At 49.3% G+C, this 19182-nt stretch overlaps 3 protein-coding genes across 3 annotated transcripts in view; 2 read left to right on the top strand and 1 right to left on the bottom strand.

Moving 5' to 3' along the window:
* Positions 1-19182, top strand: part of LOC127032790 (zinc finger protein 569-like) — a 253686-nt gene that overhangs the window by 139878 nt on the left and 94626 nt on the right.
* The window catches only part of LOC127033157 (zinc finger protein 850-like), a 226776-nt gene that overhangs the window by 158649 nt on the left and 48945 nt on the right, over positions 1-19182 (bottom strand). The gene's annotated exons all lie outside the window — the stretch shown is intronic.
* LOC127032874 (myelin-oligodendrocyte glycoprotein-like) lies at positions 10135-14793 on the top strand. Its single transcript, XM_050920468.1, has 2 exons — positions 10135-10301; positions 14423-14793. Exons 1-2 carry the CDS (start codon positions 10193-10195, stop codon positions 14776-14778), a joined length of 465 nt encoding a protein of 154 aa, XP_050776425.1. The 5' UTR covers positions 10135-10192; the 3' UTR covers positions 14779-14793.

Here is a 19182-nt window from a genome sequence, read left to right as displayed (position 1 = left end):
TTCCTTTGATATCGATATGGGAAGCCCTATGCGAGCTGTGGCTACCATTACTCCAGTCCCAGACTTGAAATTGACTCACAGTATGCTCCTTCAATATTGCAAGGGATTAATGCAAGCTGTAAGTCACTTCCATTCACAGGTTCGAGCCGCCTGGCCGATGGAACCCACCTCCAAAGCTTGCCACAACCTCGAGCCAGGTGACTGGGTCTACGTATGGCATCATCATCGAAAACACACCTTGGAACCCCGGTGGAAGGGTCCTCATCTGGTACTGCTTACTACCCAGACGGCTGTTAAACTATGTGGCATCACAGTGTGGATACATGCTTCGCAGTGTAAGAAGACACCCTCCTCGGTGAACCAATCATCACCTCAGAACCGCACAGAGTCAATTTTGACTCCAGAAGAAGACGCAGAAGAACAGCCTGCAATACTTTACAATCTACACTCTCGTAAGGGTTGCCAGAAGCAGACGACAACCTAAAGCAAGGCCCACCAAAAGAAGCAGTAGCGAGCCTAGCGCCTGCTGCCTGGTGTACGTAAAACCGTGACTGTGGTTCCCTCAGATGAGGCTGTCAGAACCAGAAGGGCCCTGCCTCCAACATGCGCCTCTGGTGGCACCTGTTCCTCAGCTGCTGGTGTCTTAAGGTCTGGGGAACCCACAATGACAATTCTTTTATCCAGCAGCAAGTGTGGATAGCTCAGACCCTTAATATTTCTAAATGCTGGGTCTGCAGCCACATCCCAGCCCACTCTCAAGCTGGGTGTTCCTGTCCTGGCTATCCCACTCAATTCCCCAGACCTCACTGGAGGACGTAGTCCATTTAACAAAAAATGGAACAGCAATGACACTTGGGAAGCAGTGGGAATAAATGTATCTAAATGGATAAGTGTGGTGGAGGGAAAAGGTCATTGGTGTTGGGTGTGTAATGGGACAGGGCTGGATCTGGGAAAAAGCCGTTGCCTTCAGCATATTGTGGCCAATGGTGTATGGGATTATTCAAACAAAACTAAAGAGTGGCAGGCCGGGTATGGAGATATGAATTTTTTCTCGACCTGGGATCAAACAGAAAAATCAATCTCATGTTCCCCCTACAGTAATCTTAGTAAAAATAATACAATCTTTCAATGCCATACAAACACTACCACTCCTCGTAAGGAGGATTACCCTGTTCCCTTTGGAGGATATTACTCCTCATTTGCAGACACGTATGTAACAAATGGATGCAATCGACCCTTCCCGGCCTTAATAGGCCATCATTGGGTTTGTGGAACCAAAGCTTATACTGTATTACCAGCCAACTGGTCAGGTATCTGTTATCCCGCCCGACTCGTCCCACAATTCCGAGTGCTAGGGTCCTTCCCACGAGAACACCTCCGTAATTTCAGGCAAAAAAGATGGGACTTAGCAGATGCCCAATGGTATATAAATAACATAAGCCCCTTAACCTGGGAAGAGGCCATTGGCAGTTCCCTTATCCCACTTGGGGGAGTAATACACCATGCAAAAAGGCTCCTCAGGTTACAAGCAGTAGTTGAAATAATGGCAAATGAAACCGGAGAAAGTTTAAAAACCCTGGCCAAAGAAACAGGGGCGATCCGACAGGTGGCCCTCCAAAACCGTCAGGCATTGGACATAGTGCTGGCGGCCAAAGGTGGGACCTGTGCTCTCATTGGAAAAGAATGTTGTGCATTTATACCTGACAATACCAGTGAGGTAATAGATCACGCTAGTCACTTAGAACAAATCGCATATCTTCCCCATGAAGAGCCGAGTTCTTTATGGAAGTGGCTAAGTAACTTGTTCAATTTCTCTGGCATAGGAAACTGGTTGTTTCAGGGAGCCCTGACTATCTTGTTTGGAATCCTAGTGATTTTTGTATGTTTTCAGTTAATCTCCCATTGTATCCAGAATTGTGTAAAATATGCCACCCAGGTGACTGTCCCAAAACAGAGTGCTAATATGATGATTTTGAATATCATTGATGAACAAAGAGATAAAGAATGGTTAATATGTGGAACCCCGTCCAATGTTGATCATGGCGTGCGCTTGACCAAAAGGAGGGATTGTGAAAGTAGAATGAATTATATTGTAAAAATAGAAAGGATTAAAGAAATACTGTCTGTACCTTTAAGCAAAGTTGCTGGAATGCTGCGATCCAGGTGTCAGGAATGCAGACATTAACATAGAACAATTGAACCATTTAAGGGCAATTGGTGAAGTATTAGCCTTAGATCAATAGGCGTTAGTAAGGAAGTAGGATATGCATGCTGTGCCCCAGGTGAATTTTACTGTTTTGCTTTCTTTGTCCCTTTGTCTAATTCCCGCTCTTTTATCTGTATAAATAAGACTGTTTGGGTCTTGCATGCCTGCTCTCATTATCTGGGTGTTATTGGCAGAGCGCTGTGCTAATAAAACAGAGTGGTCTGACAAATTGTGAGTCCTGATTCTAACTTTGACACATATACCAGTGCAAGCCATGCCTCAACCCAACATAGCCCATTTTTCACAAGCCATGGCTTTTACCTCTGCTGCCACCCAGACTTGGCTGTGAGTTCCCCAGTATCAGCTGCTGCAGATTTAACCTCCCACCTAAACTGGGTGCAGCAGGAGCACAAAGAACATTTGCAGTCCTCTAAAGGTTCCTATAAACACCACTCAGACCAGACTTTCTAGTCTGGCCATAGGGGACAAGATGTGGCTCTCTGCCCACAACCTTCAATAGAGCATCCATGAAATTAGACTATTGTTAGGCCTGAATAAAGATATTGCAGACAAAGCCAGTTATGCCAACCTGAATAAAGTCAGGCTAACCGAGGCTTCTGGGTAATTCATAAGTGGAAAATGCCCGGGAGTTGCCTGTCTCTTACAGAGTTAAGCATCCATAAGATAAAAGGAATGGCATTCCTGGCATGATACCAGATGTACTGTGTTAGGAACAATGGCAAAACTTCCTGTTTCTGTTCTCTGTTTCTTTCTGACTCATATAAATTATATCATTCTTGTTTGTAGTAATTGTTTAGGCAGTATTATTTATCTTAATCAATTAGTTTTAAACAAAATAAAGGTTTGGGTTTTAGTAATCAGTAAAAGGGGATTGGACTGCTAAATGAATAATTTGTAATGCGACGGAACTGTCTATAAAAATTATATGCTAGTTGTAAAGAAGCAAGCTGGTTCCTTTTGGAAGACGAGCTTGCTCTTTGTTGTCGTGTGCACTCTTCAATAAAGAGCTTTTGTTCAGACTTTGCTGGTGTTGCCTGTCACTCTCGTGGTCAGACAATGAACCTTGCCATTATTGGGGCACCGGGGTCCCCAACACTATCAATACCTAGCAGGAGCGGAGCCAGGGTTTTTGGCGCCCTAGGCGGGGGTCCTTCCGTGCTCCCAGTCGTTTGTGGCAATTCTGCAATGGGGGGGGTTGTTCTGTGCTCTCAGTCTTCAGGGCCCTTCGGCGGCAGGTCCCAGAGTGAGTGAAGGACCCGCCGCAGAATTGCTGCCGAAGCAGGGCCGGCTCTAGCCATTTTTCCCCCCCAAGCATGGTAGCATGCCGCAGGGGGGCACTCTGCCGCTCGCCAGTCCTGTGGCTCCGATGGATCTCCCTCAGATGTGGCTGCGGAGGGTCCGCTGGTCCTGCGGCTCCAGTGGACCTCCCACAGGCGTGCCTGTGGATGCTCCACCGGAGCCGCGGGACCAGCGGACCCTCCACAGAGACGCCTGCAGGAGGTCCACCGGTGCCGGCTGCCATCCTCCCAGCAACCAGCAGAGCGCCCCCCGCGACATGCCGCCCCAAGCATGCACTTGGCGTGCTGGAGCCTGGAGCTGGCCCTGCGCCAAAGACCCTGAGCTTGGAAGGACCCCCCGCCGCCGAATTGTCACTGAGGATGGCAAAATGCTGCCCCCACAAATCCTGGTACCCTAGGCGACAGCCTAGGTCACCAAAGTGGAAGAGCCAGCCCTGATACCTGGGCCCCTTCAAGATTATAGAATGGGTGAACCCACTGTCCAGTTACAGTGCCGGAGTCCTTGAAGATCCACCACATCTTTCACATCTCACTTCAAAAGCCCCAGACCAAGAAAACAGATCCTAACTGCTCCAACTCACCACCACCACCCATAATAGTCCAGGGACAGGAGGGGTACTTAGTCCACTGAATCCTCAACTCTCGGCAAATTAGGGGAAGGCTCCAGTACCTGGTGGACTGGAAAGTGTATAGTCCAGACTTGGGAACCAGTAGAGAACATCCACACCCAAGATCTATTGTGAGAGCTCCATGGGAAGTACCCCAAGAAACTGGGCCACGAGGTCCCCTATGAGTTGCCATTGGGAGTGGAGTCTGCTGTCAGGAATCAGGACCTGCCAGTCTCTGGGCAACCAAACCAGTTCAGCTGGCCTGTAGTAAGCTGCCTGACTGGCTACACTGCCTGATTTGCTTGGATGAGTCAGCAGCCCAGCTCTTAAGTCCACCAGCAACAGTGGTTCAGTGGCAGCTCAAACCATTATCCCATGATTGTGCTGTGACAGCTCCTGCACCGGCTTGTTCCCAGTCTTTTTCCTGCCTTGTTCTAGCCCTGCTCCTAACTTGGCCCAAAACTTGCCCCTCTCTTGCCTCATTCCAAGTAACCTGGTTCTGACCCTCTGCTCCGATTCCTGACCTCTGACATCTGCTCTGACCCCTGGGTCTGTTATCTAGCTGCTGACTCCTGTTCTGATCCTGGGCTATGACTCCTGGCTAATGACTCCTGCTCTGACCACTAGGAATGATCACCCATATCCTGGTTGCAGACACTGAGGTGTTTAATGCCTAGTTTGGTTCAGTCTTCACTAAAATTGTGACCAGATACTCAACACACGTAATATTAACAGCAAGGGGGGACGAATACCAGCCAAACTAGGGAAAGAACAAGTTAAAGCATATTTAGATAAGTTCGATATATTGGAGCTGTCAGAGCCTGATGAAATTCACCCCCGGGCACATAAAGAACTCCCTGAAGCAATCTCAGAATTGTTAATAATTATTTTTAAGGACTTGTGGAGGACATGTGAGGTCCCAGAGGGCTGGAGAAGGGCACATTGTACTTATCTTTAAAAAGGGAAACAAAAACAAGCCAGGGAATTATCGACCAGTCAGCCTAACTTCAGTACCTGGAAATACACTAGAACAAATTATTAGAGAACTCCCCTAAGGAGTGTAGAAGACCCCAGTTCAAGTCCTTTCTCAGGGGCAGTGAACCTGAGTCTCTTCATATTGCAGGTGAGTGCTCTAATTATTGGGGTGGCACAGCCTCCTGTGGCCAGATTTTGTATGAGACTGGATCAGATGGTTGGCCTCTGAGCAGACCTGCTGGATCAGACCCTGCAGGTGAGATAACCAGAGGAGCACCTATCTTCCCCAGGGTCATGGTTCATGCTAGGGATCAGGCAGGAGATAGGTGTGTGGGTGCCTAGTGGGAGGTAACAGTGCACGTGACTGGAGGCAGAAACAGGCACCTAGGGGACTGCTACTGTAAACAAGGCTCCAGCCTCCAAGTGAGTTTCAGATTTTGCTACTGATAGCAAATTCTGATGGGAAGCAGTTCCTGACTCACTGGCCGGCTCCAGCTGCCTGGATCTCAGCCCCTTCTGCATCTGGGCTCCAGTGCTGAAGTCCCCCCTGTCCCTGACTCAGATCCCCTTTCTGGATCCCCCCTTCCCCTGTATGAAATATGAAGCAATAACATATGAAAGAGCCGACAAGGGCCTGATCCTGCAAACCCTCCCATTTCAAACATCTTGTTGGTCTCAGGAGGTGCTGCTGTGACTGAGGGCTGCTGGGGAAGTGGCTGGGGAGATGGGGGGGTGTTCAGGGGGTGTCAGTGACTGGGAGCATCTGTACTGAGCAGCAAGGACACACCACCAGATCTGAGCTATGTTCCCCCTCCTGCTCCTGTTTCCTGTTTTGGAAGGAGCGGGGCTGGGGTAAGGGGAACTTGTGATTTATACGAATCCAGCCCTTTGGCTCAGCGCCCAGGGAGCCCCAAGGAGTCCTCCTCTCTGGGCTGCTGATTACAGCATAACAGTGACAAGACGGCTGTTTCCCCACAGCATCCACCTCCAGCACCAGCCCTGAGCCTGACAGTGCTTTCACTGGCGCTCAGACTTGGCCATTACACTCCCTTGGGGGGAGGGGATTTTTTCAGGTAGCTGGAACCTGCCCCTGGGGCAGCCCCGGGCTCTGCTGACACCAGCCCCTGAGGCAGAGCCTGCAGGTGAGGGGAGAGACCCAGGTGAAAGGCTGGGGCTGAGCAGGAAAGTGACTCTACACCACCGGCCCCTCCTCGCCCCAGCTCTGCTCCCGAGGGAGCTGCGAGTCCCAGAGCTGCTGCCCACCCTGACCCCCTCAGGCTCTGCTCCCCTGAGCACCTGCAGGAGCCAAGCCAGCTACAGCCTAGCAGATCCTGAGTTACATTCAGTCCATTCTGATCTCCCCACCCCCACCATTGATCAGTTGTTGCTTCCCACCCAATTCCCAGTCAGTCACTCTGGATTTCAGCTCCCCCTCCCCTGGCCTCCACCCAGGACACGGACACGGAGTGGTGCAAACTGGCTGGCGCTTTTTGCTGGTGCTGCTTTATTTCCTCAGCTGGACAAAGCTGTGGCAGATGGTGCTGTGCAGAGGGGAATTACTGAGAACCCAGCGATCCCTGGAGAGCAGGAACAGCAACTCGGGGGGGGGACATTGATACCCCTACACTGGCTCACCCGGCAAACTGCCCCTAGCAGGCCTATCCCTGCCAGCTCCGTGCCCTATGAATGGGGCTGTTTCTTTAAGAGGAATTTGCTCTGCCCCAAACAGCCAGGGACACAGACCATTACTTCAACTTCCTGCTACTTTTGTACTTTCAGTTTTGAGGTGTGTGGAAGGCCTAGGCAGGGAAGGGGCCCAGCCCCATCAATTCAGCTACAAATGTTAGAAAAATAACAATGATGGGTCAGGTCTCAAACCCTCTGGCTTCGTGATCCTGTGTGTGGAACTGGTGCTGCAGCTTCAGTAAGTGACATGGGGACCAGGGCCGGATTTAGGGGCATGTAACCTAGGCGACTACCTGGGGTGCCAGGCTTGGGCAGTGCCAGGCTCTAGGAGCTGTTTTTGTTGTTAGTCATAAAAAGAAACATAGAATGTTTGAAGTAAAATGTTTTGGGTTTTCCTTATGTGAGCTCATTTTTCACTAACCTCTTAGAATGTTCTAGACCTTTGTAGAATCTTGTGGACCTGTTGCCGGCAGATAACTGCCTGAAGCCAAGCAACAGCGGGGGGGTCTGTCGCCTGGTGTGCCGCGCCAATAAACACACCAGGGTGGAGAAGCAAACCAAGTTTATTTGAGCTCAAATAAGGTGCAAGGGAGTAAATCTCAAATCCTGCACCCCTAAAACAAGCAGTTTCTTCCTTTTATATCCCAGTTGTTTACTACAAAACTTTTTCGTGCTGACTAGCTAATCTCTTACTCCCTCCTCCTTTCCCATCCAGCTGCAGTATCTTTTCTCATTCAATCTTTTGTCTTCCCCCTTTCTCCCCCCTCTCCGCTGCTGAGACATATATACAGTATCTTAAAACGGCCTTGAGCGGGCTTCAGCCTAGCTTCAATGTATTACAGCAGAGAACTGGCTGTTACAACCAAAAACTAACTGCTAACACTACATTTTTGCAGCTATTAGTACATTAGGTTACCCTAGGTTACACAAAGTGTTTAACATGGAGGAACATTGGTTCATTGAGGCCTACAACAGGAGGGCTTCATTGACACTTGTGGTCTACCACCTTTCTGAGTTACCTAGGGTTATGTCAGAGTGACACCAACAGACCCTTCCAGACTTTCTGATTCAAAGCTTCTTTCTGGGATTGAGCAGGGAGGGGAGCTCCGGGCTCTGGATCCCCAGCGGCACGGCTCTGGCTGAGATTTCTGGACACACGGCACTGAGGTCCCTTCAGATGGGCTGTTAGCACCAATGGGCCTCACTGAAGGGATTCTCAGGGAGAAACCGGCACCTCCTGACTCTGAAAGTAAACCTGGCTGTGGGAATGTCCCTGCAAATTCAGAGATTTCTCTGCATCTGAACACAGACTGGGATGCTGGCACAGAGCTGGGCTCTCTTTGTGACAGGTGTGTGTGCGTGTGTGTGTGTGTTTGTATCTTTGTGTTTCTCTCCCCTCCTCTCCTTTGTTATTGTCACTAAACTAACGTTCCAGAGTGCGCTGTTGAAAGACAAGAAGAGAAAAATCTTGGTCCAGATTCAGTGAATCCCTTCCAGCCCCACCCAAGTCTGCAGGGCCATCAGGGCCGGCTCTACTGTTTTTGCCGTCCCAACCAGCGCGCTGAATTGCTGCTGCAGACGGTGGGGCAGTCCGTGTGCCGTTACGGCAGCATGCGTGTTTCCGCGGTGACGGCAGTTCAGAGGCAGCTTCTGTCTTCAGACAGAAGACAGAAGCTGCGCCATCGCAGACAGCTGAACGTAGAAGCTGCCGCCGAATTGCTGCTGCGGCAGAAACACACGTGCCGCTCTAATGGCTCAAGGACGGCTCCCGGCGTCAGCGGCAGCAATTTGGCGCACTGCTTGGGGGCAAAAACACACAGACTACCGCCCCTTGAAGATTGCCGCCCTAAGCACCTGCTTGGGATGCTGGTGCCTGGAGCCGGCCCTGAGGGCCATTGCCTTGAGAGAAGGCAGGTGCTGTTACCATTGCCACCCATCCAGGGTCGGCGCTTCCATTTAGGTGACCTAGGTGGTCGCCTAGGGCACCAGGATTTGGGGGGGCTGCATTTTGCCACCCTTGGTGGCAATTTGGCGGCGGGGAGTCCTTCTGCGCTCCGGGTCTTCGGTGGCAATTCTGCGGCAGGTCCTTCGCTCGCTCCGGGACCTGCCGCCGAAGTGTCCCGAAGACCGGGAGCATGGAAGGACCCCCCCGCCGCAGAATTGCCACCGACCGGGAGCGCGGGATGGACCCCCGCCTAGGCAGGGCTGGCTCCGACCGGGAGCACGGGAGGGAGGCACGCCTGCGGCAGATCCACCGGAGCCGCGGGACCAGCGGACCCTCTGCAGGAATGCCTGCGGGAGGCCCACCGGAGCCGCGGGACCGGAGAGCAGCAGAGCGCCCCCCGTGGCATGCCACCATGCTTGAGGCGGCGAAATGGCTAGAGCCGGCCCTGCGCCTAGGGCGCCAAAAGTCCTGGCGCCGCTCCTGCACCCATCCTACAGGTTCTGCCAGAGCAGGGGTGCATCACCTCCTTCCAGATCTCTGTCAGTGGGAATCAAACAGGGAGGCCGTGAGTCTGTGCCCTGGAACCCTGGTCAGGGTCCCTTCCTGGCCAACGCTGGCCTCTCTGTGGGCAACACGGTGGCCATCCCAGTCTAGGCTCAAGCTAGCCACTCGGGGGTACACACCCTAGGAGTCCAGGCAGGTTTGTTATCAGGCAGGAAAGCTTGAGCTGCCACCTGGGCTACTCCACTACTCTGCTATTTTTAGCATCCTAGCTCAAGAAGAGCTAGCATGACTGTCTACCAGCGCTGGGAAGCTCACTCCCAGCTGCGGTGTAGACGTACCCTGAGAGTGGTTTAAATAGTGCAGATCTCAGGGGGCAAAGAGATGTGGTGACCCAGATAAGAATCTGTAAACAAGAGTCAGGGTCAGAGTCAGATACCAGAGGTACTATCAGGTTAGAATCAAGAGGCTGGATTCAGGGTCAGAGATCAGGAGACAAGGCAAAGTCCAGGATAGTAGTAGGCAAAGGTCTGGGTGGTTGTTCAGGCATCTTCCTGGAGCAAGCCCTGGAGCTAAGTAGGGGCACTTGGCCAATCAGAGGCCTGCAGAGTACTGTCACTCTGGATCTAGTGGGCGGTACCTCCTGCAGTGCTTATTTTCCACACTGCTCCCCAAGTCCTTACGCAATCTAAATAGAGCAGAGAGCTCCATAGGTCTCAGCCGTGGTATGGACTGGCTTCTGGCAGTTCTGGGTTTTAATCATAGCAACATCTGACCCTACTCAGAGCCAGGGCAGATGAGGACTGTGGGGGAAATCTCTTCCCTTCTGGTGTATGGCAGGCAACAGTGAGGCTTGTTACCTCCTCCTCACTGCCCTGTGGCACTGTCCTGTCACTGCATCACACTCACTCGCCATCTGGTTTGTTATTTCTCCTGTTCCCCAGACCAAGCTATGATGATGGGGAAGGTTCCCTCGTTCTCCCCCGGCTCCACAGTGAGCTCCGCTCTGCCCGGCTACGTCACTCTCTGCCTCACTCTACAGGTTCACAGGCTGGTGTCAGGTAGGAGCTCCGGCCTCCTCACTGGGTTTGCTGCTGTTGGTATTGCTGCTCATCACCGTCTATCTTGCATCACTGCCTTGTCTTATAAACAGCATCTGCTCAACCTGCCTGGTGTGTCTTTGCACTTTACACAACAATCAGTAACATGGAGAAACCACAAGGAACAGCTGGGTCCCCACTGACCATGGTTAAGATCTATACACCAGCTTGTCAGGCCTTGATACTACATCCATCCTGTTAGAGGGCTTATTAATTGATTCTGAACTGTTCCACGGGGATCAGCACTGCTTAGAATCATAGAATCATGATTCTATGATTATTCCTTCACCCTCTCACTTCCCTGGTCCTTCTCGCATGAACAGAGAGCAACAATACCCAAGTCCAAAGGTGCAAACAATTCGATGTTTATTGGTGTGAACTTTCAGCAAGCAATGATTCCAATTTCCTTCCTCAGTGTCCCCCTTCCCAGCACTGACACCACAGAGCGTTGTCTGTGTCCCTGTTCCCATTTCCCCCCTTAGCAAAACATGATTCCAATTCCCGCCCCCTTCCGGATTGACTGCAGACTATATAGTAGGGGTCTCAAACTCAAATGACCATGAGGGCCACATGAGGGCTAGATCATTGGCCCGAGGGTCGCATCACTGAAACCCCCTCCTCGCTGTCCCCGGCCCTGCCCCCACTCCATCCCTTCCATGAGGCCCCGCCTCTTCCCAACCCTTCTCTGCCCCCATTCCACTGCCCTGAAGTCCCCACTCCAACTCTGCCCCTGCCCTGCCCCCAGAGAATGCATGAGGGGTATGACAGGGGCTCAGGGCAGGGAGTTGAGGTGCAGCAGGGGGTTGGAGTGCAGGTAGGGGGCTCAGGGTGCAGAAAGGGTGTGGGATGCAGCAGGGGGCTCAGGCCAGGGGGTTGGGGTGTGGAGTGCAGCAGGGGGCTCAGGGCAGGGAGTTGGGGTGCAGGAGGGGTGTGGGACATGGCAGGGGGCTCAGGGCAGGGAGTTGGGGTGCCGCAGGGAGTTGGGGTGCAGGCAGGGAGCTCAGGGAAGGGAGCTGGGGGCAGGGTGCAGGAGGGCTTCGGGTTCTGGGGTGGCAGCAGCGCACATTGGGGCCAGGGCAGGCTGCCAGCCCCAGCCCTGGCCCCGCTCCCGCTCCGCTACGGGAAGTAGCTGGAACCATATCCCTGTGGCCCCTGGGGGAGAGGGACGCAGGGCTCCACACACTGCTTGCCGCACTTCCAGGTACCTCCCCTGAAGCTCCCATTGGCCGCGGTTCCCCGTTCCCAGCCAACAGGAGCTGTGGGGGTGGGGGCAGTGCCTGAAAGCCAGGGCAACACACAGGCCGGAGCCCTCTGCTTCTCCCCCCACCCCACCCCCCCAGCCACAGGGACACGATGCCAGCTGCTTCAGGGTGCGGCGCAGGGCTCAAGGGGGGCAATCCTGCAGCTGTAGTTTGCCCACCCATGGCCTGGAGGTAGGTAGGGGGGGTCGGCGTGGGCCAGGGCCACTTGACGGGCCACAGGAAATAGCCGCACAGGCCGTGTGTTTGAGACCCCTGCTATATAGTAAAACTTGAGTTCTGCTTAGCTATACCTTAACCAATCATTTTACTGAAATTTCACTAACCAATCCCAACATATTGTAACATAATTATCTAACCAATTATATCCCACCACGTTAATTGGTTCACATCCAACAGAATTAATTATACAGCAGACAGAAACAATCACGAAACCAGACACAGATTATACAGACAAACAATAGGGAAATGAGGACTACAGTGATAGAACAACAAAGAAATGAGGATTTCACACCCCAGCTATTGATAAGTGAGTTCTTGCCAGACAGGATGCTATCAAACTTAGTTTCCTTTAAATCTTCTAGGGTCTTTCCTTTATCTAGAGATGATAGATTGGATCACCTTTTTAACAGCCCAAAACTGCCTTATTTCAGTGTGACTGAGGACGTGACCTTTCACTTCCCAGCTTATGGCTGCTTCTGCTGCTTAGCCAAAGGCCTTAGCCTAGGCTATCATAGTGAGAGAAGGCCTATAAACAGGCAGACTGACTTTGATTCTTGTTTTGTACCTCTATAACTAGATAAGTGATAAGAATACACCTACATTCTTAAAGTATAGGCCTTTGCAGACAGGCCTGACTATCTATATCCTAACACATACTACTGCTCTGGCTGGTTTCTGGCAGCTTCTAAAATACACAACACAGTGAGCACCACTACAGGGCTCACAAACAATTTAAAGGGACACTATCCATTTCTGTACACTGCACTGGCAGTCTGTATAAGTCACAGACCAGACTCTTCAGCTACAAATAAATCATGAATCCCCGACTCTTCAGCTATGAAGTAACAACCCACAAATCATTCATGCTGCACTAGGCACATCTGATCAGGACTCAGAGCTAAAGCTCCTGTCACAATGAGGATGTGAAATTTGCCAGCTTCTGTTTCTCTTCCCTCAGGGATAATAGCTACCCACTCCAGTCTCGGGGCTGCCTCCACAGCAACTTGGCCATTTTGGTTCCTTTCTGCTGTGATTTCCATCCTGCTAATTTAAACTGCTCGCTCTGTCTCTCCTGATGCTACTGTTGAGAATAGCCCACTTCTGCTTTAATTGAATTGTCTCATTAGCACTGACTCCCCACTTGGTAAGGCAACTTCCATCTTTTCATGTGCCGTATATTTATACCTGCATACTATTTTTTAACACTCCATGCATCTGATGAAGTGGGTTCTAGCCCATGAAAGCTTATGCCCAAATAAATTTGTTAGTCTCTAAGGTGCCGCAAGTACTCCTCATTGTTTTTTATCCTGATGCTGAGTCTCTTCACTGAGACACCCTCTGCAATTCCACAATGGCTGGTTCTCTGCTTCCTGCACTTTTCTATCTACCTCCTTCTCCCTCTCCATTATCTGGCCTCTGACTTTATCTGCATTGTGGTGATAATCTATTTTCATAGCTTTTCATCTTGCATGCCCTTCACCATCCCTGCAGCAGTTGGGGAGCCCCATGACGGAGTGGCTCTCTTTGTGTATCAGAGAATCAAGCCCCCAATAGCCATTTTATCCAGGGTGCCTGTGAGAAGTTTTGAACCCTATTCAGAGATAATAGGAACAATCTATAACACTCATGTGTACTCGTGTGACAGGTATTGCAACCACATGTGGTATTTTGGGGATTATTGAATTAATTTTATGAATGTTCTTTTTGTTTCCCCTGTATAAATGGTACCTATACCTGTTATATGCACCTCTGAGGGCTCAGAATTGTAATCTACTCCATTGGGGAGGGTTACCCCATCTCCTCCAGGAGGTACAACCCATGGGAGGAAATTACTGCTGGGACAGGTAACAGCTGCAGAGAAGTGCCACCTCTAGGGAGAATTGCACAAACTAGTTCAGACCAGGTCCCAGAAGCCAAAGAGAACAAAGATATTTGGTAAAAAAAAACACCTTGATTTAAACAGGTCAGAGGCCTGGAATCTTGGGCTACAAACCAATAGGACCTGTTACTCAAGAGGATAAACCCTTAGAGAAGGTTTGAAGGACTTTGGAACCTATCAGAGAGTCCCATGTGCCAGATGAGTATAAATCCTTCAATATAAATGTAATGTGTTCAGACCTCTTATTGGTTTATGGTTAGTTTTCTCAGGCTTTTGTCCTTCAATGTTCTCTGCTTTGAAAGAGCTCTTGGGTTGCTGGTAACTGCTGGCACACACTGTTCATAGCCCTGGGAGAGAAAGCAAAGCACAGGTGCTGGCCTTTGGTTAAGCCTTCTGGAAAAACCACAGTGAATTGCAGGGGGCTGCAAGCCTGAAACCCCAGTGTTGCGGGAGTGGGACATGGGTCCCTGCCCAGAGAGATGTGATGGCTGGAGGCCTAAGACCTAATGAGACATGACTTGAGCAGACCACAGAGGGAGTCAGAGGTGCAGTTACCCCAAGCCTGTGACTCTCTGTACTCGTAGACATGTCTAGGGCACTGCATGAGTATGAGGTGTTCACTTAATGCAGGACGCTCTCTCACTGTGTGATTTACTGCTGAATTAATGCCACTCCCAGCCCCTCGCCGATTTAATTTCCATATTTCATTGTACATTTCACAGCACAGTTCAAAGTGACTGGACCTGACCGTCTAATCATTACCTCGCTAGGTGGGGAGGCTGTCCTGCCCTGCCACCTCTCCCCCAGGATGAGCGCTGAGAACATGGAGGTGAGGTGGTTCCGATCCTGGTGCTCTCCAGTTGTGCACCTGTACTGCGATGGGCAGGATCAGTATGGTGAGCAGATGCTGGAATATCGAGGAAGAACTGAGCTCTTGAAAGAAAACATCAACAATGGGAGCGTTTTTCTGAGAATACGTGATATCCGACCCTCAGACGATGGGCAGTACACGTGTTTTTTTCAGTCCAGTGTCTCTTATGAAGCAGCTTTATTGGAACTACAGGTGGCAGGTCAGTAACTTGTTCTGATACTTTGACGTCTTCAAGAGGGTAATAAGTGGAGTCAGAGGGTTCATTGTGAGATGAAACTTGGTTTTTCTCATTATGGTGGGGCAGTAGCTCTGCTCTGCTTAAGCTTTATACTAGTTTACAGTTAACAGCTGTTTTTTCTGAGGGTTCTAAAATCCAGACCCATACTCAGATTGTTTTGAAAATTGCTGTGACTTATTGGACACTGCGGTAGGGTTAGTGGGCTAAAGTTGAGGTCATTAGAGCTAGGGGTTAATGAGATACACAAACATCAATAAAAAGTCAGGTGATATTAACAGGTGGTAAGTACAACTCTTTTGTGCACACCTGGGGCCAAACGATGATTCTGAACCTCCCCAAACTGATGTCGCCGGTTGGGATTGATTTTGGCTCCTGTCTGGCACCCACAGAGTAACTGGGATTCATACACAGAATCCAAAGACAGGTAAAGGCAGGGCAACTGACCCCTGGATGTGCTGCCAGAGATACTGGCACGGGGCTAGGTGTAGCTGGTTTTGTAACTGTGACATGAGGTTTAGGTCAGGTGCAGCGAGCACCAGACTGCTGACAATCCCCATGGCAAGTAGATGCCTCTGTGCAGTTCTACTGACACAGTCTACAGAACTCAGCACTGAAATGAGACATACTTGATCCCTCAAGGTACATGTACCTCTCCTAATATTGCAGTGACAGCTCTGCCAGTCTGCTCAAATTAATCCCTCCACCAGTCACTAAAGTGACTCCGAACATGGGGAAGGCAGTGGGAGTGCAGGCAGATAGATGCTGGAATCCAAATCAGGGAAACACAACACAAGCAATGGCACCATCCCATAGCCCTCCCCCATGTCTGTTTATTATGATACCACCCTCACTGAACAGTTCCAGTGCCTATTGCCAGTCCCAAGAGGCAGAGTTAAGGTTGCATGGCTGGGGGGCTGTGTGCCATTACTTTGTAGCTCTTGGGTTCCAGAAACTGAAGTTTAGCCACTCTCTGCATTTTGGAAAGGCACATGGCATTGCTGGGCAACCGTAATTCCGCATTGTCAAGTATTTTGTGGGCATTAGTGTGTAACTATAGAGCAATTATGAAATCTGTTTGAATTCACACCCTTGGTTAAGGTACAAGACTCTTGTTTCAGGTTCAGATAATTTTATTTCAGTTTAGCTCATCAATAATAAACCCCCCAAGTGTGATCAGGTGTGAGAAGTGTGAGTGTTTGTCTTCCTGTTTTGCTGAGTGTATTTCCTGGTTTTCAGTTGTATCAGTTTTCTTCTGTTCACTTATTTATTCTGAAAAGCTGCAAGGCACTGCCAAGCAACCCAAACTCCCCTATAACAAGGGTTTTTTATCTGCGACTTAATTTAATGTTTGTCTACACATACATGGGCACTGGTTTTGATGAACTAGTGCAAAGCTCTGTGTGGACACTCCTAAAAGCGTTTGGAAAGGGTTTGTATTGCTTTAGCTTGAGTTAATTCCTTCTTGATTTAAGAGTGTCCACACAGGGATCTGCACTTGATTAACTAAACCAGTTTAACTAAAGTGGAGCAAATTTGTGCATAGAACAGCCCTGACATTAATATGAATTTTACTGCTTATCAAATATGAATCTGACCAGATTAACTGACCAGCACATTCATGGATTCACATTTGATTATTAGTTTAACAGGAAATTGCTTTTGGTAACAGTGTAATAAAGCTTTTGGCTCTTTACTGGGCACTGCAGGATTATCACAGGTTCATTTATTGCTTCTGTAGGTTTGGGCTCTGATCCTGACATCTCTGCGTGGGGACATCAGGATGGAGGTATCCGGGTGGTATGTCGATCATCCAGATGGTACCCAGTGCCCGAGGCTCAGTGGAGAGATCACTAGGGGCAGCTCTTACCATCAGCCTCTGAAAAAATATCCCTAGAGGCTGATGGCCTGTTTCAAACAGAGATTGCTATTGCTATAACAGAAGAGTCCAACCAGAAAGTTTCCTGCTGTGTCACGAATCCCACGACTCAACCAGGAGAGAGAGAGTCAACAATTTATGTAGCAGGTCAGTGCCCATCTATGCTACACATGGAGAGACTGAGACGCTGCAGACATGGGAGGATAGTATTTATCATTGTGTCTCCTATTTACTGGCCTGAACTTTCAAGATGCTGAGCAGTTCTTGGAAAGTCTTGAACAACCACAGTTGTCTTTGGATATGTCTACATTGCAATTAGATACCAGCTGTTGGCCTGTGCCAAATGACTCAGGTTTAAAGAGCTCAGGCTAAGGTGCTGTTAAACGGTAGTGTAGATGTTCGTGCTTGGGCTGGAGACCAGGCTTTGGGACCTTGTGAGGTGGGAGGGTCCCAGAGCTTGGGTTTCAGCCTGAGGCCAGCTACATTGCAACTAAACAGCCCCTTATCCCAGGCACAGTGAGTCTGAGTCAGTTGACATGGGCCAGTTGCAGGTGCTAATTATAGTGTAGACATACCCTTTGACTCCAGTAGGAGCTGAGAGTGTTTAGCACCTTGCAGGCTGTTACGCCATTGGCCAGTTTTTCATAACAGATCAGGACCCAACAATTATCACTCTTCTCAATGTGAGGGGAGGGAATTCTCCTTTATTCTTGTGGTATAGTGAGGTCTGTGTTGGAATTGCAAGCTATCACCTTAAGAGTGGGTTTTTTTCCAAGTACTGTTTGCAGGTTAGAGGGCTCTGTAGCGAAGTGTGCAAGCAGAATCAGGGTTTGTCTACAGGAACAGTTAGTTTGTGGCAAGCTGGGGTGTAAATCTGCCTTTCACTAGCCTGCTAAGCACTAACTGTCTGTGTGGACCCTGCTACATGAACTAACAATTTTGTAGTGTGCTTTCAACTACACTGCTTTGAAACAGGGACAAATCAAAGTGCACCAGGGAAGTTTTGGTGCATGGTTGAGGGTCCTCACAGACAGTTAGGGTGCAGCAGACTGGTTCAAGGTGGATTTACTCCCCAACTTGCTGCACACTAATTGTTGCTATAGACAAGCCAACCTAAAGCACAATGGGGTGGGTTGTGCCCGCTGCCTAATGGAGCAGTCCCCCTCCCCCGGGTTTGGGTTCTTGTCTATTAAGGTTCTGGATTCTAAGAAATAAACTTGTGTTTGTGACACCCCTTAGGGTACATTCTGGACTGTTGAACCACTGTGTCCCTTTAACTCTCCAGCCCAGGGTGCTTTTTACACTGCTTTGCTAGTGAAAAGCAGCCTCTCCAGGCTTTGTTCACACAGCATGTAAAGTCACTCCCAGCAAAGGTACATGAATGCTCTCCAAGCTACTCATGAACTACATGTAAGGTGACACCTGCAAATTCCCCAGCCCCAGCCTCACAACCCAGAAATGTTCATCCTGTAGTGTCCAGCATGCTACTGAACAATGCAAGCTCATTAATAGTCAGTCATTTTATCAAAGGAAATGATTCTGCTGGTGCCTTTCTTAATCTGAGTAGAGGTTCCTCTAACACCTCAACCAAAACACACTGGGTGAGATAACAATAAAACAAGTTTATTAACTAGAGAAAGGTAGATTTTAAGTGGTGATAAAGCATAAAGGTCAGAATTGGTTACACAAAAAATTTTTAAAAAAAGATAAAACTGCAGACTAATTCCTAAACTTTAACAAGCTAAGTGAGATGTGAAAGCAAAAAGGTTTCTCACACCCAAAAACTTTCAGCAGTCCATACTTACTAGAAAGCCTTCCAGCTAGGATCACACCTCTTTCCCCTCACCCCATCCAAAACACACACAATTAAATGATGCTCCTATTGTCTTTCAAGCAGTCTTGTTGCTGTGAGTAGAGATGGGAAAGGAGAGGTAATGTGGAGATCACTCTCTCTTATTTTATAACCTCCTCCTCTCTTCAAGGATTAACCCCACTGGGATGTAAACAAAATGATCCCCTGTGTACGTGAGATTTAAAGCCTCTTTCATGTGAATTGTAAATTTCTTGTTCACACCTTCTGCGGATGTGAAGTTTCAGACATCTTTGGGGATGAAATGCAAATCCTTTGTTTACAGTCCCCCCGATGGCAAAGTAAAAGAAGCAGTGAGAGGTAAAAAGGCATCCTTTAAAAAGTGAAAGTTAAATCCTAGTGAGGAAAATAGAAAGGAGCATAAACTCTGGCAAGTGAAGTCTAAAAATATAATTAGGAAGGCCAAAGAAGAATTTGAAGAACAGTTAGCCAAAGACTCAAAAAGTAATAGCAATTTTTGTTAACCACATCAGAAGCAGGAAGCTGCTAAACAACCAGTGGGGTCACTGGACGATAGAGATGCTAAAGGAGCACTGAAGGATGATAAGGCCATTGCAGAGAAACTCAATGAATTCTTTACATCGGTCTTCATGGCTGAGGATGTGGGGGAGATTCCCAAACTTGAGC

The sequence above is a fragment of the Gopherus flavomarginatus genome, chromosome 12, assembly GCF_025201925.1.
Source record: "Gopherus flavomarginatus isolate rGopFla2 chromosome 12, rGopFla2.mat.asm, whole genome shotgun sequence".
NCBI classification, from domain to species: domain Eukaryota; kingdom Metazoa; phylum Chordata; order Testudines; family Testudinidae; genus Gopherus; species Gopherus flavomarginatus.
Note: the sequence above shows the minus strand (reverse complement) of the source record. Positions and strands in the feature narration are given on the sequence as shown.

Coding starts and splice junctions, on each gene's coding strand:
- LOC127032874 (XM_050920468.1), top strand. CDS start 10,193: ATGATGATGGGGAAGGTTCCCTCGTTCTCCCCCGGCTCCACAGTGAGC. Junction 10,302..14,422: donor GGTTCACAGGCTGGTGTCAG/GTAGGAGCTCCG, acceptor TACATTTCACAG/CACAGTTCAAAGTGACTGGA.